The following is a 26,740-nucleotide window of genomic DNA, read 5'->3' as shown; positions in this document are numbered from 1 at the left end:
AAACAAACCACTATTTATAAGGGTGTGGAAACATGGAAACGGGGTGTGGAAACAGGACGATGAGCCCTAAAAGGGGTGGATTGTGATGTCCCACATTGGTTGCCCTAAAGGGGTGGATTGTGATGTCCCACATTGGTTGGAGAGAACAAACCACCAGGGGTGAATTGTGATTGATTACCCTAAAGGGGTGGATTGTGATGTCCCACATTGGTTGGAGGAGAACAAATAAACCACTAGGGGTGAATTGTGATGTCCCACATTAGTTGGAAGAGAACAAACCACCAGGGGTGGATTGTGATGTCCCACATTGGTCGGAGGAGAACAAACCACTATTCCACCATTTATAAGGGTGTGGAAACCTTCCCCTAGCAGACACGTTATAAAGCCTGAACAAACCACTATTCCACCATTTATAAGGGTGTGGAAACCTTCCCGTAGCAGACACGTTATAAAGCCTGAAGGGAAAGCCCAAAGATGACAATATCTGCTAGCCCAAAGAGGACAATATCTGCTAGCGGTGAACGAGTATTTTTAAAATGGGATACAAACATTCCGCTCACACATTAACAATGAGAGTATTTTTTTAATTTTTAAAAAATATTTAAAAGTATTTTAAAATTTTTTGAAAGCTCCAATGTATTTCTTAAATATATATTTTTTTAATTTAAGGGATATTTTAAAATTTTTTAACTTAAAAATATTATTAAAAAATTTAAAATTTTAGAATATTTTTTAAAATAAAATATAATTTAACCCAGTTTATTATTATTATTTTGGAAACTGAAATTCAAAATAAAGAAAGGAGTTAAAAAGATAAAAGTAAAGAAAAAAAAAAGTTATAAGTAACGTCCCATCAGAAAAAAGAAAGAGAGAACCTTACAAACTTACCATTTATTTTCCAAAATATCTTTTTGGTCCTTACATTTTACCATAATTAATATTTACCCTCTAAATTTCAAAATATTATGTTTCTTTCTTATAATTTAAATTTAATTTTTATTTAGTCCCTAAAATTCAATTATTTTCTTTTGGTCCTTAAATTTTAATATTTACAATTTTACCTTTGACTTTTCTTTTTTTGTCAAATAATGTCTAAAAATTAATTTAATTAATTATAATTAAGTTAGTTTTATTCTATATTAAAATTAATTAAAAAGTTACATCATAATTATTTTAAATTAAAATGTCAAATACGAAAATTAGGGGTAAAAATGTAAATAGTCAAACTTATGTACTAAATGAACTCTAAACTCGAAATTTAGTAGGTAAAAATGTAACATTTGGAAACCGAAAGACTGGGTAAAAATATAATTTCTCTAAATTTAAGGATCAATTAGAAACCAAGAACAAGAAATTCGATGGATTATCGAATAAATTTGTCCATTAAACAATAGAAAATGAAAACCGAGAAAATTTGAATGGTTGGAAACATCGTGTAATGTTCGATTAGACGTGTTTATGGTGGTTGGTTTGTTCCTATAACATTCTCTCATTTGTCTTGTCAATGCTTTGGGAAGAAAATAAAGCATAAAAATACAAATTAGAGGAAATTGATGTTTTTTAGAACCTTCAACTCATTAACTTTTAATATTTACATTTTTGTCTCTTAATTTTAACATTAAAATAATACAAAAATAAACATTTTTACGACAAAACGTAAAACGTGACTTTCACTCTATGGGATGAATTTCAGTACTGTACAAGACATAGAAGTTACCTGTAACGACTCAGATCCACCGCTAGCAAATATTGTCTTATTTGGTTTTACCTGTAACAAATATTGTTCTATTTGGGCTTTACCCGTAGTAGATATTGTCCTATTGGGTTTTACCCGTAGCAGATATTGTCCTACTAGGAGATATTGTCCTATTTGGGTTTTCCTCGTATCAGATATTGTCCTATTTGGGTTTTCCCCGTAGCAGATATTGTCCTACTAGGAGATATTGTCCTATTTGTGTTTTCCCTTTCGGGCTTCCTCTCAATGCTTTAAAACGCATCTGCTAGGGGAAGGTTTCCACGCCCTTATAAAGAGTGATTTGTTCTCCTCCTCAACCAATGTGGAACATCACAATCCACCCCCCTTCGGGACTCAGCATCCTCGAGCACTCGTTCCTTTATCCAATCGATGTGGGACCACCCCCAAATCCACCCCCCTTTGGGGTCCAGCGTCCTTACTGGCACACCACCTCGTGTCTACCCCCCTACGGGGGATAGCGAGACAAATCCACCCCTTTTGGGGTCTAGCGTCCTTACTGGCACACCGCCTCGTGCCTACCCCCCTACGGCGAACGGCGAGAAGGCTGACATATCATCCGGTGACTAGCTCTGATACCATTCGTAACGGCCAGATCCACCGCTAGCAGATATTGTCCTCTTTGGGCTTTCCCTTTCAGGCTTCCCCCCAAGGCTTTAAAACGCGTCTGCTAGAGGAAAGTTTCCACACCCTTATAAAGAGTAATTTGTTCTCCTCCCAACCAATGTAGGACATCACATTACCGGTATAACTATCTACATCTCGAACTAAAACAGTAATTACTGTATTGAGCCACTTGGGTTGAACAGTAAAAAGGTCATGACTCTTTCCATTAAACACTGCTGATATGAATCTGCAGTAGTATACTTCCTATGACTACTGATATTTTTCACAGGGGACGATTAATTGATGTAATAAGTAGACCCTAACCTATATTGGTTAGTAGTCATTTAATAAGCTGACGTATTTTTAACAACCCTCATCCTATTCATTACATATATTGTTGAGAAGGGTCGTTTTTTTACGAGGGCATGGCTCACCACAATCACAATGATGTGGTTCGATCGCTGCTATAGAAAAAAAATCGATTCTAACGTACTGGGTAGGGCGTAGCCAGCACGTAAGGTTTGCTAAAGACTACTCGAGACTAGAGTCATTCGTGGGTCAAATCTTGATGACGATTTCGTGGGTCACTAGAGAAGATTAATACTCGTGTAGGGTGAGTAGGGTTGTCACTATTCGTAATTGTAGTCACCGTGGTGGGTTCGTTGTCGTCATCGAAATCGAGGGTCCACAAAGGATAAAATTTTAGAGGAGGGTGTATTCTTCAAATTATTGAAAATTGAGGGCCATGGATAGAAATTTTTTAAAAATTAGATATAAAAGTTTTTCAAAATATTTTAGTGAAAAAATAATTTTATGAAAATCATCCACTCTGATCGGTGAACTTACCGCGTAAGGAAGTTCGTCCAAAATTAAATGAAAAAGTAAACGAAGTACAGATTAAATTAAATTTTTGATCTGGGCGGATTTTGTTGCGTCAAGTGTTGATGTTTGGCGACGAATTGGATTGAAACCCAGACAGTTCAAGAACAGATTCGAGATTTTCATGAACATTCGTAAGTAATTTCGTAAATTCAACCGATTAATTAGTTTGCTTTATTAAGCTTATGAAATCGTGCATCTGTGGCATATGAGTGTCAAATCGCGCAGTCGTTTTCGACCTACGGATTGTCCGGGGCTATCCTTAGAAAGATTCGACTTCAACGTCGGACAGTGGGAACTCGGCAGCGCAATATTTGTCGTGCGATTGATTTATTGCCAGGTTGCGCAAATCGCCATTGCCAGAGCTTGATTTTCTTTTTTTGCAGATTAGGATCTGTTCTTGTTTTCGAGTTCGGAGGCTATCTTCTTTGTGTAAGTGATTTCGCGTTTTTATCTTTTGGTTTGATGAATCTTTATATGCAGTATCAGAGCGTAAACGTTTTTTCAAGAAATTTCTGTCGCTATCAGCATTTCTTTATCGGGCATTCAATTTCTGGGTTTTGTTTACCGATTAATGATTATTGTTCATGATGCTACTTCCGAAGTGGTTTTAGGCTGTGTTTTGATGCTTAAATTCGTAGTTTGGATTATGTTTTATGTTCAGGAAAAACTGAGAAACAATTTGCCGAGCTTCTTGTTTCGATTAAGCCGTATTGGATTTCATCTTCCCCCGGCGGAAGATCGGAAGATTGGGTGAAGAACAGATAAGTTTAACGAGGAGATAAACATGGAAAGGATCCTGTCAGCCATCATCTCAGAAGCTGCGGCGAGTGGGAACTCTCTGCTCGTCACTATAAAGATTGCAGTGCTACCCATAGCCAAAGTTTTCACCATGTGCTTTCTGGGTTTTCTCATGGCATCCAAATATGTCAATATCTTGCCTGCGAGTGGAAGGAAACTCTTGAATGGGGTATGCGTACTTAAATTCCATCTAATCTGTACTATGAACAAACTCGCGAACTGATTTCCAGATGCATAGCTGATGATTAGTATTTAGATGAACTCATATGATTTGTTCTGTTTCTTGTGCTGCAGTTGGTCTTTTCGCTTTTGCTTCCATGTTTAATATTCTCTCAGCTCGGGCAAGCTATTACTGTTGAGAAAATGCTTAAATGGTGGGAGTTAAATAGATATGTAAACATTTTCCTGTTTTGATTTGAATCTTTTTTACTGAGAACATGTCATCCAACTTTTGAATCAGGTGGTTTATTCCCGTAAATGTTGTTCTGGCTGCCACTTCAGGTTCCATAATAGGATTAATCGTTGCATTAATTGTTCGTCCTCCATACCCCTTCTTCAAGTTCACGATTGTACAAATTGGAATTGGTAAACCACTTGATCTTGCAACAGTACTTTGTCATAATGTGTTTATTCCTATTTCTTTCACTTGGCTGGGTTGTTATTTCAGACATCTGTTAGTCCTTTAGTTTGCAACTAGCTCCCTATGGCCTGTTAGTTTGTAGTTGAAAAACTAGAATAATATTTCCCTTCTCCCGAATTGTGCATCAGTTTTGTGTGCACGAATTCAGTGGCACTGTGAGGTTTGTGCTGCATATGACACAAATCGATCGTGTTGGCCAGACATCAATACACAATTGCAGAGAAATAAGTTAGGAGAGTTGTTCGAATGAGTATATGTTAATAAGAACTTGATGGATCATGGGATGAATCTGAGTGCTCCAAAATAGCTAATTCAATCAAGGCCAACCTAGTCTAATAGGGAATCTCCAATGAATTGCCTTATATGATGATGCTAGCACATACTATACATCTGATATGTTTTCTTACCTAACTGAAACTCAAGCTGAGTTTCTTTTTAGAGGGGGTCAGGTGATGTAGTAAGTTTGAGTTATATACTGCGTGTGTGAACGTGTTTTTTCCTCCCAATTTCATAGTAGTTTCTTGTTTTTTTTTTTGATACTCCGGTACTGAGGGACCCACCCCAATTAATTTGGGGTACCCATGGTTGCTCCAAGTCCTGGACTCGGTCTTGTTTCTGTAAGTCTTAGAAGTTAGTTAATATCTAGTTTGTAACCAAGGCTGCCAAATGCGGTGTACAGCTTGTATAAATCATGTCATTAACATTATGGATTAACGATGATTGAATAATAAAGATGAGTTTTCTTTTTTTCCCCCTTCCCTCTCTTGAACTGTGCATCATACTTGCATTTTAGGATCAGTTTTAAGTAATAATAGTCAATGAACACTTCCTGTATTGTCAAAAGTTGCAATATCCTTGACCATGTGTCTTAATTCATCCCTCTTTTCTTTTTCCATTTTTGTGTGAAAGATGAAGAATGGATCGAATAAATCATAGCCTTTCTGTACTTTATAATACTGTACTGTTTCTATGGCTGCGAAAATGCTTACTGAACTTTATGATTTGGTTTCCTCACATGAATATAATATTTATGCATCCTTGTTACAATTCTATGTTTTGTTGTTGGTAGGGAACATTGGGAATGTGCCTCTCGTTCTCATTGCAGCTCTTTGTAGAGACGATTCCAATCCTTTTGGTGATTCAGAGAAGTGCAGCACTGATGGGATTGCTTATATTTCATTTGGCCAGTGGGTGGGTTTTCCAGCACTTTTGACTCATTAGGACCTGTGCATTTATCTAAGTTGGATATTAAGTATTTGATAGATAAGTACCATTGTTCTAATTGGTTTTCTCAATCAAATTCCTTTTTTACTTACTCTCCCATGCAATTAACTCAAGATGGGGTCCCTTTTCTGTAACTCTTTCAGGAACTTTTTACCTTATGAATGGCTTTGTTTCATGGGCAAAAAATAAAAACGTCCATTCCTAGCTAAGTTTACTTAATGAAAATACTAATAATACTGATATTTTTTATTGTGAAGGTTGGTGCTATTATCCTCTACACCTATGTTTATGCGATGTTGGCGCCTCCTCCGGAGGGTACATTTGACATCAAAGATCAAAATATTCCAGTTAAGCACCTGCTAAAGGATACTTTACCGGCGCATGTACCCTTGCTCGTTCAGGAGGTAGCTCCAACATATCCAGATGCTTCTAAGAAGGAAGAGGTGAGAGACTTTATTTTGATTTGTTGTTTGTATTGTCATATTCAGTTAAAGGGATTCACGCTGAGGTTCATTTTCATTAGTCAGCTTACTATAGCATGTCTTATATTTCTGAGAATTCTAAGACTAAAATGGAATATGAATTATGGATGTAAATATTATCATCTTCGATTTTGAGCAGATCCTCTGTTTTTGGGTTATTCACTGTTGCCTTAGTTATGGTTTTATGGAAACAAATTTACTCTTAGTTATGAAACTAATGTTTTGTTAATTTGTCGAGAGTATTTTGGATCAGTAATGTGTCAAATTCTGAGTTGCCTGTCATAATTGATTGCATAAATTTCCTTTGGATGCAGACTAAGGGATTCCTTATGTATTGGTTTGAGAAATTGAAGCTCAAGCAAATTTTTCAGCCTCCTATCATTGCTTCGGTTAGTACATATCCGTATTCTAATGTATCGTAGTCTATCACTGATTCTATTAAACATATATAATTAGTGAATACAAGATGAATTTCATGTGGGCACTTTTTTCATCCTCTTTTGAAATTGTGAACTGAAATGATGTACTCGAGAAAAATGAGTTGGGTTTGTTCTCTTATAAAGGCAAAACTTGTGAAGGGAAAAAAAGAGAGAATAAAGAAGAGTATGAGACAGTTTCATATGATAACATATATATCCCAAAGTTGTCTCTTCGGGATCATCTGCTCTTGGGGTTCTTGTTAAATTGATGAAGTTTTTGAACTTCCAGATTCAGATATCTTTCCACATTCTTTTGTCCCCGCTCTTAATTGATTATGCAATCTGTTGCAGGTCCTAGCTATGATAATGGGTGTAATACCATTCTTAAGGCGTTTGATCTTTACCCCGGATGCTCCACTGTTTTTCTTCACTGATAGCTGCATAATGCTCGGGTAAACACTGTTGCTTATTATTTTGTATTATAACTCTTTCGCTTTGCTCATCGATGAGCGTGTACTGAGGTTCTTTTCTTGGAGGGTTTCTTTTAGGCTATTGTTTCGAATAGCTGCTAGATGCATAAACTTAAATTTCTACATACCTGTGATGATCATGTCATAAGGATTCAAATTAGACATCAACAGAGGGTTCCATGTATCTCTTTGGCTTTTGTTTCCTTACTTCTCGTTGAGGATGCCAACATAGTTATTAATCACAATCAGGTTGAAGTGGAGGAAGGTTTTGGTAAAGGCAACATTTTTATTGGTAGAGGGGATTTGTAGACAATCCAAAAACTAAACTATCTTGGCTCAAAGTGGGCAATATCATACTACCTTCGTAAAATGTCGAGAGACCTACTGTCCTAACACATTCTTCACCAGCCTCCTTGTACTTCCTTCCTAGGCTGTTATGGTGTTGTGTAAGTTACAGTCCCTTCCTTGGTGCTCTGAAATTATAGTTCTTACAGCTGTCAGGTTAAAAACGAAGTCTTCAAGGTGGCACTTGAAGAAAAATGTCGTGTAGCTTGTATCGAGATTTCAATATCGGAAAACATGAGATTTTTCTTTCCTTTTTGGACTAGTTATCCATGTCCTCCAGGTAGAAAAGATTGGATACTATTGGAGCTTGTTTTGTTGAGATGACAACATAAAAACAATGGCTAAAAGGATTGTAGCGTTTTGTTGTTTTGTGCCTCTTAGTTAGTCTTTATCAGTCCTTTGTGCTTGTTGCTCGTGCTCTGATGTTCCTTTTTCTTATAATGCTCCTTTTGGTTTACTAGTCTTGGCCGGCCAGGAGACTCCTCGGATAGTATTACTATTATCACTGTTAAGAGTGCATATTCGACATGCCACTAGCTCTTTAGGAGATGAGGCTAGATGAGGCTAGATTATTGTACTTAATAAAAGGATCATTTGTTTGTATGCATCTCAATCATTAGACCCGTGGAATATCCCAGCATGTCGAGTGTGCTGTGATTGTTATGATGGATTTACTAATGTTTATGCACATAACTATAAAATTTCCATTACCACTGCAATCTAACAGCGCTTGTGGTTGTCAGGGAGGCTATGATTCCATGCATCCTGTTGGCATTGGGAGGAAACCTCGTTGAAGGTTAGTGCCGTTCCAATGATGATAATTTTCTGTTATAGTTGAAGAGATTTATAGCTTATTTGCAAATAAGAGCAGGAATAACTTTACCTTAAAATTTACTCATCAACTTAAGCTTTCGTATTAGCGTCGAAAGTAGGAAGTCTTGTGTTGGAAGTTTTTTAGTTGATTAGTGATCTAACCGCTCCTTGATAGAGTAAACTCGGGCTAAGGACAGAATTTAATAACTTCAATTTGCTTTGCAGGTCCTGGAAGTTCAAAACTCGGGCTACGGACTACTGCTGCTATTATTTTCGCACGGTTGGTTTTGGTGCCTCCTACGGGACTCGGCATTGTCATGTTAGCTGACAAGCTTGGCTTCCTTCCTCCCGATGACAAAATGTTCCGATTCGTTCTTCTCCTCCAACATTCGATGCCAACATCTGTCCTCTCGAGTAAGTTTCAAAGAAAGTCAATGAACTAAAAGCCTATTTGGAATGACTTTTCAATGTTTAAAAAAGGATTTATACACTTGATTAGTCATTCCAAATAGACCGTAATAGAAGACAACATCTATCTGTCCTCTCGAGTAAGTTTCAAAGAAAGTCAATGAACTAAAGAGCCTATTTGGAATGACTTTTCAATGTTTAAAAAAGGATTTACACACTTGATAAGTCATTCCAAATAGACCGTAATAGAAGAGAACTGAATGTTGGTTTTAATACAAACCCATCGAACTTACGAAACAAATTCTTATTTGTAGGCGCGGTGGCTACTTTGAGGGGCTGTGGTAGAGAATCGGCTGCTATTCTTTTCTGGGTTCATATATTTGCTATCATCTCAATGGCTGGATGGTTCATCCTCTATTTCAGGATACTCTTCTAAGGAAATTGCAACCTTGTGAATACGTTTCATATTCCAGTCCTGCATATTCTTTATTAGCAATGTCATAAGGAAGAACAATATCATCTAGGAATAGTATTTTTTGTTTGAGATGATTGTATCATCCTAAGGGTATAAGCAAATTAATGGCTGTTTCTATACCGTATGAAGAGATTTTATATTAATGAATAAATTTTGACTGCCTTATATTTTCAATAACTTACAGAAATATGTATTAAAAATAAAACGCTCTTTAGTGGAACTTTACCTTTACCTGGTCGTGACCAAGAAACCATCTGTTTCACTTGGTGGGTTGGGAAGGCTCGAGTTATCGTGTAGCCCATGTTGGATTAATCGTATTCTACCTGCGAAGTTTATGTATGAACAAGGATTAAATTTACTTCCCGAGGTTTGATTTTTTTTTTGATGATCATTGAAAAAAAATCAAACAAATATATAGTTCTATTTACATAAATTGTGAGGTATACATTGACAATCGAACCAATTGGCCTGTGTTTATTACTGCCCCATTGTGTCCACAAGCAAGGCACAAGATGCTTTGTGGGTTTAAATCAACTCTTCTACTTCCAACACTTGAGAAAAAACTGAAACTTTACTGAACTAAATGCTGAAAACCTTAGATTTCAATCCTGGGAAATTAACAAAACAACTCGCATTAGTTCGGTTTTTCATACCGAACCTGGCGATCGATTGCTAGACGACTTACCACCATCTCCTAGTTCTGTTCTCTCTTTGGTTTGATGAATCTGCACCGCGTGTATCAAGCTGCCCTCTGTCTGTAATTCGGCCTCCAGAAGGATTGCCGACCCAAAACATCAGGGCAATGCCTACGAGACCAACTACCGGAGCTGCGACGAATAGCCAACTTCGTCGACCTCTGCCTGAATCGTAACTATTACTAACTGCAGGGTCTATGTTGCTCAGCTCCTCTCCTTGGCTGGTATCAAACTCTGGATTTGCTCCAACTCCGTTCAAGTCGCTGCGACTTTCGAGTCTAGTTACTTGATGCTGAAGTCGTTGGATCTCTGCAGCATTGGTACTACTTTGCTTTCCCTCTTCGTAATCACGATCATCGGTTGGAAGCTCGTATCGACAAAGGGGACACGAATTCCGTGCAGTCAACCATGGCAAGATGCAGGGAGGGTGGTAGAGATGAAGACAAGGCAGTTGATTCACTTCAACCCCTACAAGAAAGAAATCCTTGCAAATTGCACAAGATATACTGTCATGCTTCAAATGTTCTTTAGAAATCACCAAACGTGAGAGATTTTTCACAAAAGAGATGGCTGCAGGAGGCGCTCCACGTCTTGAGCTGGTCGTCTCGGCAATTTGCTCGAGCAGTTCTTCAAAGCTTTGTCTGTCAAGATAGTCACCAGAATCCCCAACGTAAGATACTGATTCAGATTGTGCGTAGTTGGTAATCGAATAAAATCGCATGTTCCTCCTGATTTGCCCAGGAGACGAACCCTGTCTGTCGAGGTAGTCATCAGAATCCCCCAACTCCGACCGTGCATTGTTGGTAATTGAATCACGAGCCGAACCCTCGTATTCAGACGAAGAAAGTTCTTCATTCCAGTTACCATAGTTTCCTCTCCCAGTAGCACTAGAAACATGAAAATCTTGAAGTGCATCATGCTCTGTGTCAGCTTCCGTTAATTCACCACGATCATCCTCCTCGTCGCTCGAGTCCCAATGGACGACACCAGCACGCATCGGATCAATGTCTGTATCGGTATCGACATCGTATCCCTCATCTGGAAGAACAAAATTGTCTGTATCCAAGAAACTATGTCCATCCAGGGAAGCATCTGAGTCACCCCCATAAGTTCTATAGGAAACAACATCACTATCACCATAAGAATGCCTGTAAGGTCCAAAACTGAAATTTGATTCACTTTCCCCAAACATAGAGTCCAAACTATCTAAACCATCATTTTCAGAGTCGGAATATACTTGCCGCCATCTTCTAGATTGATTAGGGGTCGTATGGGAACTCGAGTGCTGCATGAAATCAGCAGCATTGGAACCATCGGTATAACGATCACCGTGACCAGAGATGCTGGATTGTCTTTGCCTCACCAAGTTAATCATCTGGGTAAATTCCTGTGAAAAAAGATTTTCAGCAGACTCCGAACTACCATGCCTTGTTCCTCTTCCTCTTGGCGTTGTCCTGTGAGACGAATCCCGTAAAGGGGTTTCAATATCTTCGAATAACAAAAATTTACAATCGCCACATATACCAATGGCTTCAGATTCAGCAGTGGCATCGTTTTCAGGTTCTAGGACACTTCGGCAGAACGCACAAGTTAGCGGCTGAACCGGACCAAGTTCGTTGACTTGTTGATTATTGTCCATGATGATGTGAGCAGTGGATTGAGGAAACTCCTCCAAGATTCTTTGTGAGTCAATGTCCATCTAAAACGAGACTAGCGAGCACAAATAACGAACGTTAGGAAACCAATATGATGTTCAAGAAGTGATGAAACAATAGCGTAAAAGTGAGACCAAATCAGATTATTGTCATGTGAGATCCCATCGGTTGGAGAGGAGAACAAAACATTCCTTGTAAGGGTGAACTCTCTCCCTAACAAACACGTTTTAAAACCTTGAGGGGAAGCCCAGAAGGGAAAGCCCAAAGAGGACAATATCTACTAGCGGTGGACTTGGGCTGTTACAAATGGTATCAGAACCACACACTGGGTAACGTGCCAGCAAGGACGCTAGGCCCCCCAAGGGGGGTGGATTGTGAGATCTCACATTGATTAGAGAGGGGGACGAAACATTCCTTCTAAGGGTGTGGAAACCTCTCCTTAGTAGACACGTTTAAAAACCTTGAAGGAAAGCCCATAAGGGAGAACCCAAGAGAACAATATCTACTGGCAGTGGGATTGGGCTGTTACAAATGGTATCAGAGCCAGACACCGAGCAGTGAGCCAACGAGGACGTTAGCCCCCCAAGGGGGATGGATTGTGAGATCCCACATCAATTACAGAGGGGAACGAAGCATTCCTTCTAAGGGTGTGGACAACTCTCCCTAGTAGACGCGTTTTAAAACCTTGAGAAGAGCCCAGAACAGAAAACTCAAAGAAGACAATATCTCCTAGCGGTGAGCTTGGGTTATTACATGTCACGAGCCGTTCCTTGTCCGTGTTTCCTCTAGTACACAGACAACTACTCCCCACCCTCTACAAACTCTAGATGGGAAAAGATCAAAAGAAAGAACAACATCAGACATGCAGTATTACATAACATCTTTACCCCTTCATTCCCAACCTCACTTCACTCTCTTCATTTCAAACTAAACCATATCCTTATCTCAATCTAAACTGAACTGCCCTTTAATCAATAGCATGGAATAGTCCAATCTCCCTCCATTGATGAACACTTGAACTGTAAGAACTCCTAAAGCATGAAAGATATAGTGAACCAGGGAAGAATCTTCTCAAACCACGATGGGAGTTAATAAAGAACTAATATCAGCCACAAGTTCCATCCCCAATTTTGATACTAAAAGCTTCAACAATTGCTAACATAGATATCAAGGATTCAACGAATCATACAACAATGGTACTCCCTCCGATACCAAATTAGCAAGCCAGAGACCAAAAACCCCAAATCAGAAACCAAATCATATTCTCAGACACACAAAAACAGCACTACAAACAATTAGGGCAAACGAAAAAAATGCATAAAAGATATCAGAAAAGACGAAGATGGGATGTGATTATTACCAGTGAGTTTGCTCTCAGTCCTTCAAAAATCCAACACTCGGCTCAAGCTCATCCAATCGAAGAAAACGAAGAAAATAAGACAATCCGCGAAAAGAGCAAAGCGATTGAGGCAAATAATTGAAGAACGCTGTTCAGAATCATCCGTCGTGTGTCGGTTAAAATGGTACAAAGACGAACAGAAATCAGAGGATAAAACGGAAAACAATGGGGATTTTCAGGCGGAGGTCAACGAAGTTCTTCGTGAAAAGCGATTTGTAGGAGTCGCGGCCGCCATTGGAGGATGGAAATCGAGAACTTCCAAAATCAAAACGCGCGGTGTGATTGACATTGACCCACCAACATTCCTCGAACAAAGAAGAAAAAGAAATCAACAAAAATTAGAGAGTGGAATTCAATGATTCATTCGTGTATCTGAATGTTGATCAAACTTCAATCTAATTGGTTTCTTTGCGCCTAGAAAAAGTTGGATTTCTAGATAAAGCGCTTGAAATGGGTCCGATTGATTCGCCGCTCTTCGAATGTTATGGGCCTCACTCAGAGCCTCCCATGGCTCAGCCTATCCACCACTGCGCCCGGCCCTGGTTGCTCCTTTTAATGGATAATCTTCCTTCTCTCATATAATTTATATTAAAAAAATGTAAAACATCGACCCATCGTAGCTACCTTTAGGTGTTGATAACTAATTGGCGATGGTTGTTCTTCATCATCACCATAGACGGGTGGTGATAACTAATCGATATTAATTGCATGTTAATTGTTTATAATTATTAATATTGTTCTGACCGGGCTCATAAAACCGTCCCTATCAGTATACAAATAGCTATACACTATCGTCTATTGGTTTCGTTAGATCAGTCATATAATAGTTTTGTATATCTAACCCGAACAGTTCAATGTCTTTTACTGAGTATTTTTAATACTCACCTTGTTTTCAAATGATATCTTTTTAGTAACGGTTGCGATCGGTTATTGTATGAAAACTCGGGTCGTTAGTCAATTGCATGAGAACAAACTCTCGGCTCGAGTTCTTTTTTCTATTTTTATATTTTTTAAAATTAAATATATTCATTCAATGGATAATTTTTATTTGCTAATTATCAATAAAGTCGTGCATGAACCAAAAACGTATGAAAGCTCCGTTATTCTTGTAACACTTTGCTCCAGATTGACCGGTAATTTTTTTTTTTTTTTTTAAATATGAACAAAATTGTGTTTGGACACGGGTTAAGTTGGGTTGGTTAGATTAGGTTGTCGAGTTGTTTTTTTTTTTTATTATTATTTTTGTTAAAAAAAATTAACTAAAAATCAAATATTGATCGGTCACAGTGTAACATCAGTTGCAAACATTAAATATTCTTAATCTTCATAATACTTTTATTTTCAAGTGGGTCGGGTTGATCTGACAAAAAAAAAATGTCGACCTGTAAACCGACTCAAGTTTTTTATTTTTCAAAAATTCAATTCAACCGAATCAGATTGAGTTGAGTGGTCTAAATTAGTCAAGTTTTCAGGTCATATGAATATCCCGACTTGTGATACCTACGTTGCTCGGAGTTTAAGAGGCAAAACAAAAGAATGGACAAAATACCCTCATAGAAATGAGTTGTCAAAGGTATTATTTAGTTTGATTTGGAAGGTTGTAATGAGGGCATAAAGGTCATTTCCATGCAACCCTTTATGAGTTGCCATAAAATCTCATCAAATGATCTCTTTCTGAAATATATCATTTTTATTTTATTTTTTTATTTTTAAATCATAGAAATTTCAATTTTGTTGAATTTTTGTGTTTTTTTTAATTAATGTGAAAGTATTTTTTTTAGTTAAAAAAAAATGTGAGGGAAGAAATTTGACTCTTTTTTTTTAATGTTTAACTCGTTCACGTGTATTTACATTTTTTAAAATTTACCGTGGATTGAGTTGGGTAAGAATGAGACATTTCTTAGACTCAACCTAATTGTTCGGGTTGTAATTTTTTCAGTTCAAACAACCCTGATTAAATCATGAACCCAACCCGACCCAACTATAATTTTTTTTTTGTTGGGCTGGTTTGAGTTGTTTGGATTATTTATTCAAATTTTTATTTTTAATAAAAGTAATTAATGTTTACAATAATAAGATTAGATTAAAATAAAATAAATAAATGTATATACAATTCATCAGGCAAAAATGTATTTTTTAAAATTAACAATAAACTGGAGTGAGTTCGTTCAATACAATCTAGTTTTAAGGGAACTCGTAAACAAACTTAAGTCATCAAGTTGACTTACAGTTTTCATTTATTTGAACCGACCTAACCGTAATAAATTCAAAACACAGCCCAAATCATACAGATCGGAAAGATGGTTATCGATTCAAGGATGCAAGGTACCCCATTTTTTCAAGGTAAAAAGAGGAAGAGAAAATACCTCGAGGCAATGTGCGAAACCACTACAAAGGAATTTGAAATATATAGAAAAATTACGGAAATATATATATGTATGTATATATGTATGTATATATATATATACACTAAATATATATATGTATGTATATATAGATATAGATATACATATACATACATATATATCTACAGATATATATATATATACATACAGATATATATATGTATACCCACTATATATGTATGTATATATATACATATACATACATACACATATATGTATGTATACATACATATATATACATATACATATACATACATATATGTATATGTATGTATGTATATATGTATGTATATATGTATATATGTATATATATATATGTATATGTATATATATGTGTGTATATATTAGCCCGAATAATAATAAATGGTTTTAGAAATAATATTTTAAATATTTTAAAAATAAATTGATTTAAAAAAAGAGGCTAACTGTCAAAGAATAAGAATAGCGCGCTATATTTATTTTTTATTTTTTATATTTTTTTTAATAATTAAAATCGTTGAGGAACACGAAGGGAATATTTATATTTCTAATTTTTAAAAAAGAAAATGGAAAACGAAAGAAGTTAGTTAGAGAAGAGAGAAAGAAGAACAAAGCTGCCAATTCTCTCGGCATTCGATTCATTTTCGAGGCGGAAGCGGTTGCAGTTCCGGTGGTGCTGGCGGCGGCGACGGCGGTGCTGGCGGTGGGAGTCGTTTTGTGATTGTTCTGCAACTACGACGATCACAATTCGAAGACAAGAAGGAGAACAGCATCATCATCATCATCCACAATAGTTTCGATAATGGCGTATAGGAGGAGACAAGCAATCACGAGGGCTTCCACTTTCAAAGAAGAGATCCATCATCCTGCCGACGATGTTGATCATAATTCCATCTCTTCTTCCTCTTCTTCCTCTTCTTCTCTTGCCGTTCAGGCGATCCGAGCTTCTGCTGCTCATCGAGATTCTTCGAATTCCTCTGCCTTTTCCGGTTCCTCCTCCGTTTTCTCCCCTGGCCATATACGATCCAAGGTTCTCTCTCTCTCTCTCTCTCTCTAAACTCTACAATGTTAAATTGATCGCTATGAGTGTTTGTTTGATTGACTTGGATAATGATAAGAAATAAGAAATTCAGCGAAATCTCAGATTTGATTGTGTCTATTGTTTTCGTCTCCATCATTGCATTAGCTATTTCATATCAGTATGATTTGTTTAGCATCGAATTCTTCCGAGGAAGTGATTCATTAATTGCCGTGACCTCCTCTGTTTTTGGCAAATGTTGCGATTTCTGACCTAATCGGAATTTAGGACAGCCTTTTCTTTTTTATTTGTTTAATTGCCTAACCTATCGGAAGAATGATGGCGTCTGTTGATGATTCATTGCCGTGTTCGAATTCTTCAGCAAGCTCTATTGTTTTTGTTGGTCATTCAAATATGCCTTTATAGCGGCCATGTAATCTGTATCTGATGCTATCCCTCTATTTCCAGAGTTTTGCTGGCGAGAATTTGACATTCAAAAGTGAGTCCAAATCCGGGTTTTGGGGCGTACTTGCTCGGAAAGCTAAGGCAATTCTCGAAGAAGATGACATAGCCATAGAAGAGGAAACTAGTGGTTTCCAGCCCATTAATACCTCAACCCTTAGCCAGGTGAGTATCATCTGTCTATACTTTATCAATTGCGAGGTGGAGAATTGAGCCATTATCGACAATGCCTTGTTCACTGAGCTATCTGGCATCACTACATTACATAAATATTGACACAATTTGTTGTGATAATAATTTATCTTAGGTATATGCAATCTTTTTAATTTGAAACACCCTTGTCTATGTATAAGTCACGTTATTCAATAGATGAGGAATTAGAGTAAATTCTGAAAATGTGATGTTGAATTTTCAAAAACACAACAGAAAAATCTCGTATGACCACAGAGATTTTAACTTATATGCAATTCGTTTATCCCTACTGCTCTGTTTTCTGATTTTCATATGAATTGGTATCAGGAGCCATGTCAGTCTACTGATCACGACTCGAAGAAATCGGACAATCCAGCAAAACCGAAGCGTTTGGATTCAATCACAACTTCGTTTAATCAACTTGGGGACACAAATAAAAAGGCATCTGAGGTAAGAACAGAACTTGGTTTTATTGTTTTTTCATATCTTGGGGACTCTAATTAGCTGTCCATTTCTCAGATTAATCGACCTTTTTGTACTTGAAAATATAGATTAATAGTATCTCTGCCTGATTTCAATTTGCAAGATGGTAAAATACATTGGAATATCTAGAGAACATCTCTCTCGATCATATATTTTCATGAAAATTATCACCTCACTTCGGAATTTTAAAAATTCAAGGCCTCCTACTCTAATATACTATGATAAATAAATCTTACAAAATCCAAAGACTTGACTGCATAATCGAGTCTGATTTAAAAGTTGGAAACTCTGTTGAGGATTATGAAAGGAGTAGTCCCACGTTGGCTAATTAAGAGGAAGGTCATAGGTGTATAAGGAACATTATCTTCGTTGGTATGAAACCTTTTTGAGAAAACCAATAGCAAAACCATAGAGCTTATGCTCAAAGTGGACAATATCGTACCATTATATAGGTTTGTGATTCCTAACAAACTCCATTCAAGAATATCTTCTGTATGGCTTCTTAGTGAATGGATATTCGAAATTAGATTTGGTCATACCATTTTCAACACCTTGTCTTGGTTTGCAGGAAGGTCGCCCAATTGTGGGAGCTAAGACTACAGACGTCATTCATGAAACTCGCAAACTGCAGATTAGGAGAAAGGGCAACAAATCTGAAGGATTATTTCCTACTGTGAATAATCCATGGGAGCAACCAAATCTACTGTCTCCAGAACCACGGATGCAAGCACATCATGAAACTCAACTGAAGGCATCTCGAGACGTAAGGTGCCAACTTTGTAATTATGTATCGTAATGCAACTCATTGAATTTTTCTCTTACTCAAATTAAAGTCAAAATGATTGTTGGATTCATCGTCTTAGCTAAGTTTAATCTGACAAAGTAAGTTGAAACTGTTTCCTAAGCTTGAGATTTCCAATGTGAATGTCATCAATTGAATTTAGATGGTTAATTCTACTCGTACTTGCCCGAACTTTAGAAAAAAATACCTTTGGTGATGAGTGCATCAATGGCATAACAATGTCAAAATTACCTGTGGAATGTAGGTGGCGATGGCTACAGCTGCCAAAGCCAAACTATTACTCCGGGAGCTGAAAACCATTAAAGCAGAACTGGCTTTTGCTAAAGAAAGATGTGCACAATTAGAGGAAGAAAACAAAATTCTCAGGGAAAATCGAGAGAAGGGAGACAATCGTGCAGATGATGACTTGGTAATGTATTCACTAGAACATCATTTCAAAAACATGGTTTGTATGTTCTAACGTTCATTTGGATCATGAAAAGATTTTTGAACTGTTTCTAAATCCAGATTCGGCTTCAACTTGAGACTCTTTTGGCTGAGAAGGCTCGTTTGGCGCATGAGAATTCGATATATGCACGCGAGAACCGATTCCTAAGGGAAATTGTGGAGTACCACCAACTGACAATGCAGGATGTGGTTTACCTAGACGAAGGAATGGAAGAAGTGACAGAATATTATCCAAGATCCACCTCTCCAGAGATCACCAGAATGCTTTTTAATTATGGTTCCCCACATTCCTCAACTTCTCCAACCTCACCTTCAGCAGCAGCCATGGAAGATCTTCCTGTTCCTCGTGTTCATCCAAAAGAAGGGAAGGACGATGATGACGACGACGACGACGACGACGATAAAGAAGACAGTGAGGGAGACCCATCTCCCACTACAGTTTCTGAGGAAGAAGAAGGTACAGAAAACTCCCCATTGCCTTCAAGTACTTCTTCCTAAGGATTTTGCTTACCGTTCTTTCAACTAATAATCTGTGAAAAGCAAAAAAAAAAAAAAAAAAAAAAAAAAAAAGTTTGTTATGTTTATTCTTTGTTGTTGTTGAAGAAATCATACAAGAATTGCAGGTGGGGGCAAGCAAGAAGGCAGAGTGTGATGTGGTTTGATTCTTGTTTTTTTTTCCATTTATTGACCATTTTTTTGCTACTGAAATTAACAAAAGTGAGAATTGTAGAGTATATGCCAATGCCAGGTGATAAATGTTGCAAAATAATACACTATCAATTCATTCTTTTTTCTTGAGCATGGAATTACATGTTCATCAATATTTTTATTTGTTCTTATCATATCTTTTGATGGGTAATTGCATAATTGAGAGATTTCTATGGAGTATTTAACTAAGAAAGATGTTTATTCTTTAAAATATCTCATGGATCCGTAACTAAAAAAGATGTTCACTTGGGAACAGGGGAAGGGGTAGAATTATCCCGACGGGAACAGAAAAAAGATGTTCACTCGGGAACAGGGGAAAGGGTAGAATTATCCCGACGGGAACAGGGGAAGGGGTAGAATTATCCCGACGGGAACAGGGAAAGGGGTAGAATTATCCCGTCATATCTCATAACGTAGGCGGGAACAGGGGAAGGGGTAGATTTATCCCGTCATATCCCATAACGTAGGCGGGAACAAGGGAAGGGGTAGATTTATCCCGACGGGAGTAAGAGTAATAATAATGTTTATTATATATATATATATATAAAAGACTATATTAAATTGTATGCTTCCTTCTAATGGAAATATAAATGTTATAAATTAACATTGTAATTAACACATTTACTTATTTTTCAAATATGGATTGAATAAAATTAAGGGAAAAATCAATTTATACCTCTTGAAATGATTAAATCAATTAAAACTTCAAATTATTACATAATTAAAGCTGAAAATTACCTGTATCTATTTGGTTATTTTAGAGTTTTAATTATGAAAGTTTTAAATGATAAATTAACAAATTATAAAGAAATTATATAATTGTACAAGTTTAATTAATTTAATTTAATTTAAAGACAAATCAATAATCAAACTGGGTATTATATGTAACAATTTCTCATTTTATGCATTTGGACTAATTTATAAATCAACACAACAACTGACTTTGGTACTAAATTTACACTCCAGACTCAGCAATTCATTAATTTTGCATATGTGGTTAAACCCGTCCTCCTCCGTAACACAAAAGGGACACTATTACGTATACATTCCGATACCCAATTGGCGTTTCCGAGCACATTCTTCTTGTGAGCGCAGTCTTTGCTGCACAAAATGTACATCTAACTACACAGGCCATTAGTTAGATGTACATTTTGTGTAGCTAAATATGTGATGAACCACAAAGCCTCTGATGGTGGGGCTGCTGGAAGTATATGGCTTAGAAAACCTGGAAAAACAGACTGGTTGATCCATCACCAAATGACCTCAGATCTGCAGGTTTAACCAAAGCCCTACACAATGGACATGTTCGTTCCCGCTCGAACCTGCGCGTAGCACCACGAAATGAACAATATATCAACAACACTAAAGCAAGTTACACAACACATTTCTCCTTTCTTTGGCCCTTTTTGTTTCGACGTTTAGGTTAATAAAAGCGGGACAAGAAATGGGAGTTTCGATTTAGATCTCCTTAGGAACTAGATTCCGAGACTCAAAAGTCATAATGAAAGATAAAATATAAGAAATGTGATGTAACAGCCCAAGCCCAAGCCCAAGCCCGCCACTAGCAAATATTGTTCTACTTTGATTTTCCCTTTTGGGCTTCCCCTCAAAGTTTTAAAACACGTCTGCTAGGGAAAGGTTTCTACATTCTTATAAAGAACGCTTCGTTCCCCTCTCCAACTAACGTGGGATCTCACATGTGAGTTTCATTTGAAATCTCCTTAGGTACTAGATAACAAGACCCAAAAGTCAGTAGCGAAAGATAAAACAATAAGAAATGCAAGTTTCGTTTGGGATCTCCTTAGGAACTATCTCCTTAGGACAAAATATAAGCAATGTGATGTAACAACCCAAGCCTGCCACTAGCCGATATTGTTCTCCTTCGACTTTCCCTTCCGGGCTTTCCCTCAATTATTTTAAAACACGTCTGCTAGGGAGAGGTTTCCACGCTCTTATAAAGAGCGCTTCATTCCCCTCTCCAACCAATGTGGGATCTCACATGTGAGTTTCGTTTGAAATCTCCTTAGGTACTATCTTATCAAGACCCAAAAGTCGTAGCGAAAGATAAACAATAAGAAATGCAAGTTTCGTTCGGGATCTCCTTAGGAACTATCTCTATCCCATATTGCCTTTGTTATCAAGTCCTAACAAGATCTAAAGTCTCTCATCCACTACGTCATACTTCGATCGACTATAACATGTGACTATTAAACACTCGAACACTAATATTAAAACTTTTCCAGCAAAGACTCAAGTATGCTTCAACCATAAATCGAAATCATAACCTCTTCGAAATGTTCAGTAGTTTAATATGATGTAGAACACAGACATAGGAGAATTTCATGCAATAAACTTACCACTCTGATACACAATCTTCACAAAATATGTGTTTACATCGGAGTAGGATAGGAGCATGCATCTTCTCTTGGCAAATAGCACACAAATCACCAGCTGCATTCACCTGCATTACCCAAATAACAACTATAATCTCAACGATATTTCGCTCTCTCCGTTCCTATTGCATTAAAAAGTTTCAAATGAAGGAAGCCCTACAGATTACCGAGAGAAACGAGGCCAAAAACATTACAAATATAGCCCCCCAAATAGAAGAGACGATACCAACTCGAGTACAGTTCAATCGGGTGAGACACTAATTACCACCCAAAAGTCAATAGTTCAATCCCCTATCCGACAATGCATTAGAACGGCAAGAAAGTTTGATTAATTGGAGAAAGGCATGGACAAATGAGATCAAATTTACCTGCTCCGACGTAGCATATGCGCCATAATGCACCTCTTTACGTGACAGTGCTTTCAAAGCAGCAAAGAAGGATTGCACCTAAATCCGCATAGAAAAGAGAGATGAGACAGGGAAGGGAGGTGATAACAGATAAGAGAGACCATCAATAGTGAAGAAATAGAAAACATACCTTTTCAACAACAGATGTGAGTTTGAAAGTTAAGTACAGTCCCGTCAATAGCGAAGAAAATAGACTCCCGTACTCTTTGTTCAAAAAGAAGCGATACCAGACAGGAGTGGGCAATAACGCACGGTACAGTAGTAGCAAATATTCGACTAAAGTTAGCATTTGACCCTGGAGATAGTGTGAATGTTAATAGTACGTTCTCACAGACCGACAAACTAAAGTTACCACTTCATTCACTTTCTACATGAATATTTGTTACTGATTCAAAAAGGAGCTTAATGAATAACCAAGAGTCAACTTCTATATTACCTCACCTGTTTACGATAATTGCGGCCTCTGCTGTTCTTGTAATACATCAATAGAATGCACTTCACCACCATCGCTGCTTGGCGGACCAAAGTGTCTGAGAAACCAGCACAAAAGCATACAATTCACCAAACCAGTTACAACATTTACCATTTACTTCTGTAAATTGTAAGGAATAGTTGCAGAAAAAAGCCCCGCTGAACATATAAATCAGTTTTTAATTCAATGAACATGTACTCATTACTTTACCATTCAAAAGCCAACCATTAAGAGCTTCTAACAACCATCATCAACATACCGAGGGAAACACGTGTTAATCCTATAAACATTGAAGATTATTTCCTTTATCTTTCAAAAGCCAACCCTTAAGAACCCTGAACTCCAAATCCTACGGGTATATTAACGTCGGTTAAGAATTTAATGATCACTCCAAACTTTCATTGGAAGGACGCAGATGCAATAAAAGGCAGTCATTTAGTTAGGTGGGGCAAAGTTAAGGTTCCTCGTTCTTTTGGGAGGCATGGGAGTGGAAGAAAAAGATACGCTTTCGAGGATGGTTGTGAAAAGAAAATTTGGAGGATCTTTATCTCATCTACTCCTCATTGTAGTTCCAGAAGTAAAGTTCGGGATTTATTTGGAAATCAGTTTGGTATTCGATGGTGCACGTCTAAGCTTCCTGAAGATTGGTTCTTAGGATCTCTAAATGGCTGGTGTTTAATTGGCAAGGCTAAGGTGTTGCGGTTCAACGTGGCAAAGGCTTTCAATTGGTGTAGCCAACACGAGTCTTTTTGAAATTATTCCACTTTGATCATCCATTTAGGGAGGAGACGCCTTTTGTTCTTTGTTTCTCGAACGAAGTGGTTTAAGTCTCTTATAAAAACTTTTAAAAAATGAAGCAAAATGAAGAACGTAATGATCACTCAGAAGAAATTTAAGAAAATAAACAAATTGCAGAAAATTATGTGACTGGCAGCCTAGCATAGTAAACAACTTCTTTGCTACGATAACGCTTAGAGATCATGATCAGCGAACATACGGTAACAATCAGTAATAACTTCAACAGAAGGTTACCATTCACCATGATGATGAAAATAGCATGCCAAAAAGGAGGTATTGCTCTAGGAGGAAGCATGATCAGCGGATATAAAAGGCCATCATTTTGATACCACCAGTACACACCAATAACATGAATGGTGAATGCAAGAGATATGCCAACCAAAATAGAGATTTTTCTCTCCCCCTGCACGAACCAATTAATTAAGTTTACGATTAGAAAACTGTAATAAACAAAAAGAAAACATCTGACAAGTTCGATCACTGTCATATATAAAGTGATTAGGTTTTAGCCAAACGAACAGGGAGCGTGATTCGGATGCAGGAATTTATTTCAGGAGGCAAATTTTACTCCCGACCCTAAATGGAAGCATTGATCGACTAGCTATAAGAGAGCCTGCTCAGTGAACTGGCTGGCCTGGTCTCTATCAATCTTAAGAAGGCAAACGAGCGTGACAACCGGGAAGTTCTGGGTGCTGATGCTAAAAGAAATTCAACCATCGTGTAAAATATGTAATGTCGACTATTCTATCGTTCTTAATGGCCAAAAAGGGAAGATTTCGAATCTCACCATTTCAATTGACAAGGCAACAGATATCACATCAAAAGTAAAATAGTTTTGTAGCTCTAGATGCCCACATTTCTCGAATATAAAAGACAGCTCAAGATGCATGTTCAATCATTCGATATAAAAGGAAGATCGGGTTCATTAAAGTTCTTCTGTTTAAGGTAGCTGAAGTGGGAAGGGGGTGAGATTTGAGGTTGTCTTGGGCTTTGACTCTCGTGACTCTTCACGATGTCCAATAGTAAAGGTTAACTTATCATCGACGTGCGGACAAGCAACAATTGTGGTGGGCTCTTGAAGTAGGCCTATATATTCCCTATAGGCGACTTAATCAACTAGCGGACCTTCTTGTAATCTCCTAACATCAACTATTCTCACAGGATAACCACCTAACTCTATCACGTTAGGTTGTCAAGTCACTCGAACATTAAAATAAACCATAACACACCTTTAACGCTGTTTGTTTTCGCAAAATATCGTTCGACTTGTACATGAAAGCAGCAATCCATATTGTCACAAAGAAGCCTGTAAGTAAGATTAGGATGCAAATATCAACACCAGAAGGAGAAAAATTGCAGAGAAATATACATGGAAACATGTAATATTAAAACAATGAGAGCCGTCTTAAATACCTTGCAAATGCTGACGAATGAAGACCACCAGTAGAAGAAAACTAAATGGGAGAATCTGCTCAATCCCCCGAGCAGCCTGTTGAATATCGTACCTTTGATAAGAAGAATCCCTGCTATTTCCCCCAGCTGCCTCCGAGGCATCCCCATCAGCGCCTGCGTTTCTCGATTGAGGAATGCCCTCTCGAGCACTACGTTCAGTAGCAGAATCTCCCTGGCTAAGCTCCGACGCCAAGGTCAGAGATTGCGAAGACACTGCATTCTGACCACTGACTTCCCTCGCTTGCCCAACGACTAGTCCAGCACCATCTCTCCCATGTTCTGGTTCCCCAGCCCCAATTATCCTAATCGAAACCTCTCCATCATTACTGGCACCCGAAGATTCGTCAATCTGGCTGCGAAGATGGCCTCGAAAAGCCGAAGGCAGTCGTGCACTTATCAACGCCTCGGGTTCTTGATGACTTGGGCGGCCACGAAGAAGACCCGAATACTCTAATAGAGCAGAAAGTGGAGCCTGAATAATATTCGAGGCAGTTAACAATCCAAACCTTCTTGAACTACCACTGGTGGAAGCAGCTCTATGAGAGTCGGGGTCGATACCAGACCCTTCCATTCGGGTGAATGGCCTAACCCTAATCGCCATAACATTCAAGACAATCAAAACAACAACAACAGACGAAAATTTCGACCATGATATAAAGAAGGAACACAAATTTCCGCGTAATAGAAGCAAGATAAAGATCAAGAAGTTCAAAGCTACAAGAAATGATCAATAAAAACAAGAAACAGAGCTTAATTACCTTCTCCGTAAACGAGACTCCGTGGATAACCTCAGATGAAGAAAAATCACGACATGGCAATAACCCAGATAAGAAAATCCAATCTACAGTAGTTCTAGCTACAACAAGAACACGAAATCAAGACTGAATCAGAAATCGAGCAAGTGGGGCGCGATCATCGGATTAAAAGGTCAAAGAAACCCGCCGATCACGAAAAGAGGGCTTGATTGAAAAGGTTTGATGGGGTTTCGATGGCGATAATGATATAGAATGAAGCTCTCGAGCGATGGAGGACAAGAGAGCAAACCAGAGAAAAAGGGGAAAAAGAAAAGGTAAAGAAGGAAGATCAGCTCTCTCCAAGATCAATATCTGATCGCAATTTCAGAGAGAGCTTCAATTTATTACCTTTGATTCCATTACAAATCTATTCGTTTGAATACAACCTAGAAAATCCAAAAAAAAATGGAAATTTTTCTTTAATTTTGATATGTGTTCTTATCGCTCAAAAACTCGATCAATTTAGATTATTGAAATTTTAAATTTGTTAATGGGTTGATATTTTTTTTTATTGGGTCAACCCGAGTATGTTATGAGCTAACCCAATCTTGCCATACCTTTAACATTATATGAAAATTGACTTTTGTAATCGATGTTCAACCCGAACATTGATTATAACTAACCCTAACCTAATTGTTTAAATTATTATAAAAAATAAACATATTTGGCATTTATGATAGCATTCTTTGAAAGAGTGTTGAAACATTTCCCTAACATAGGTGTTTTAAAACCGTGAGGTTGATAGCGATATGTCAAAACGGACAATATTTATTATCAGTGGACTTGGCCTGTTACAAATGGTATAGAGCCAGACATCGAGTGGTGTGTCAGCAATGACGTTAACACTCAAAAGAGGGTAGATTG

The 26,740-nt window shown here is 37.6% G+C and overlaps 4 protein-coding genes across 6 annotated transcripts; 2 read left to right on the top strand and 2 right to left on the bottom strand.

Annotated features, from left to right (window-relative positions):
* The first annotated feature begins 3,166 nt into the window (after positions 1 to 3,166).
* LOC111803520 (Auxin efflux carrier family protein) lies at positions 3,167 to 9,492 on the top strand. Of its 2 annotated transcripts, none has more exons than XM_023687961.2 (12): positions 3,167 to 3,372; positions 3,625 to 3,670; positions 3,903 to 4,208; positions 4,334 to 4,413; positions 4,500 to 4,624; positions 5,749 to 5,870; positions 6,161 to 6,346; positions 6,700 to 6,774; positions 7,156 to 7,256; positions 8,363 to 8,415; positions 8,658 to 8,846; positions 9,155 to 9,492. In XM_023687961.2, exons 3-12 carry the CDS (start codon positions 4,026 to 4,028, stop codon positions 9,274 to 9,276), a joined length of 1,236 nt encoding a protein of 411 aa, XP_023543729.1. In that variant the 5' UTR covers positions 3,167 to 3,372; positions 3,625 to 3,670; positions 3,903 to 4,025; the 3' UTR covers positions 9,277 to 9,492. The 2 variants fall into 2 exon arrangements, with proteins under 2 accessions (XP_023543729.1, XP_086983788.1); XM_087127662.1 differs by having other exon boundaries at positions 3,467 to 3,670.
* A 214-nt stretch (positions 9,493 to 9,706) lies between these two features.
* On the bottom strand, positions 9,707 to 13,627 carry LOC111803519 (RING/U-box superfamily protein). The gene is made up of 2 exons (XM_087127661.1): positions 13,026 to 13,627; positions 9,707 to 11,720 (listed from the first exon to the last, which is right to left on the bottom strand). The coding sequence occupies exon 2, from the start codon at positions 11,707 to 11,709 to the stop codon at positions 9,997 to 9,999; it is 1,713 nt and encodes a 570-aa protein (XP_086983787.1). The 5' UTR covers positions 11,710 to 11,720; positions 13,026 to 13,627; the 3' UTR covers positions 9,707 to 9,996.
* A 2,395-nt stretch (positions 13,628 to 16,022) lies between these two features.
* LOC111804305 (uncharacterized) lies at positions 16,023 to 19,675 on the top strand. Its single transcript, XM_023689059.2, has 6 exons — positions 16,023 to 16,478; positions 16,935 to 17,093; positions 17,448 to 17,570; positions 18,172 to 18,366; positions 18,650 to 18,814; positions 18,913 to 19,675. The coding sequence occupies exons 1-6, from the start codon at positions 16,251 to 16,253 to the stop codon at positions 19,348 to 19,350; spliced, it is 1,308 nt and encodes a 435-aa protein (XP_023544827.2). The 5' UTR covers positions 16,023 to 16,250; the 3' UTR covers positions 19,351 to 19,675.
* A 748-nt stretch (positions 19,676 to 20,423) lies between these two features.
* Positions 20,424 to 26,242, bottom strand: LOC111804008 (uncharacterized). Of its 2 annotated transcripts, XM_023688652.2 has the most exons (9): positions 25,841 to 26,239; positions 25,044 to 25,672; positions 24,860 to 24,936; positions 23,865 to 24,033; positions 22,802 to 22,890; positions 22,491 to 22,655; positions 22,322 to 22,399; positions 21,918 to 22,021; positions 20,424 to 20,882 (listed from the first exon to the last, which is right to left on the bottom strand). In XM_023688652.2, exons 2-9 carry the CDS (start codon positions 25,651 to 25,653, stop codon positions 20,777 to 20,779), a joined length of 1,398 nt encoding a protein of 465 aa, XP_023544420.2. In that variant the 5' UTR covers positions 25,654 to 25,672; positions 25,841 to 26,239; the 3' UTR covers positions 20,424 to 20,776. The 2 variants fall into 2 exon arrangements, with proteins under 2 accessions (XP_023544420.2, XP_086984035.1); XM_087127909.1 differs by lacking the exons at positions 20,424 to 20,882; positions 21,918 to 22,021 and adding an exon at positions 22,042 to 22,210 and having other exon boundaries at positions 25,841 to 26,242.
* Between the last annotated feature and the right edge of the window lie 498 nt (positions 26,243 to 26,740).

Source organism: Cucurbita pepo, chromosome 10, assembly GCF_057944985.1.
Source record: "Cucurbita pepo subsp. pepo isolate OVF chromosome 10, ASM5794498v1, whole genome shotgun sequence".
Classification (NCBI taxonomy): domain Eukaryota; kingdom Viridiplantae; phylum Streptophyta; class Magnoliopsida; order Cucurbitales; family Cucurbitaceae; genus Cucurbita; species Cucurbita pepo.
The sequence above is the reverse complement of the archived record's forward strand: the minus strand, read 5'-3'. Positions and strand labels throughout refer to the sequence as shown.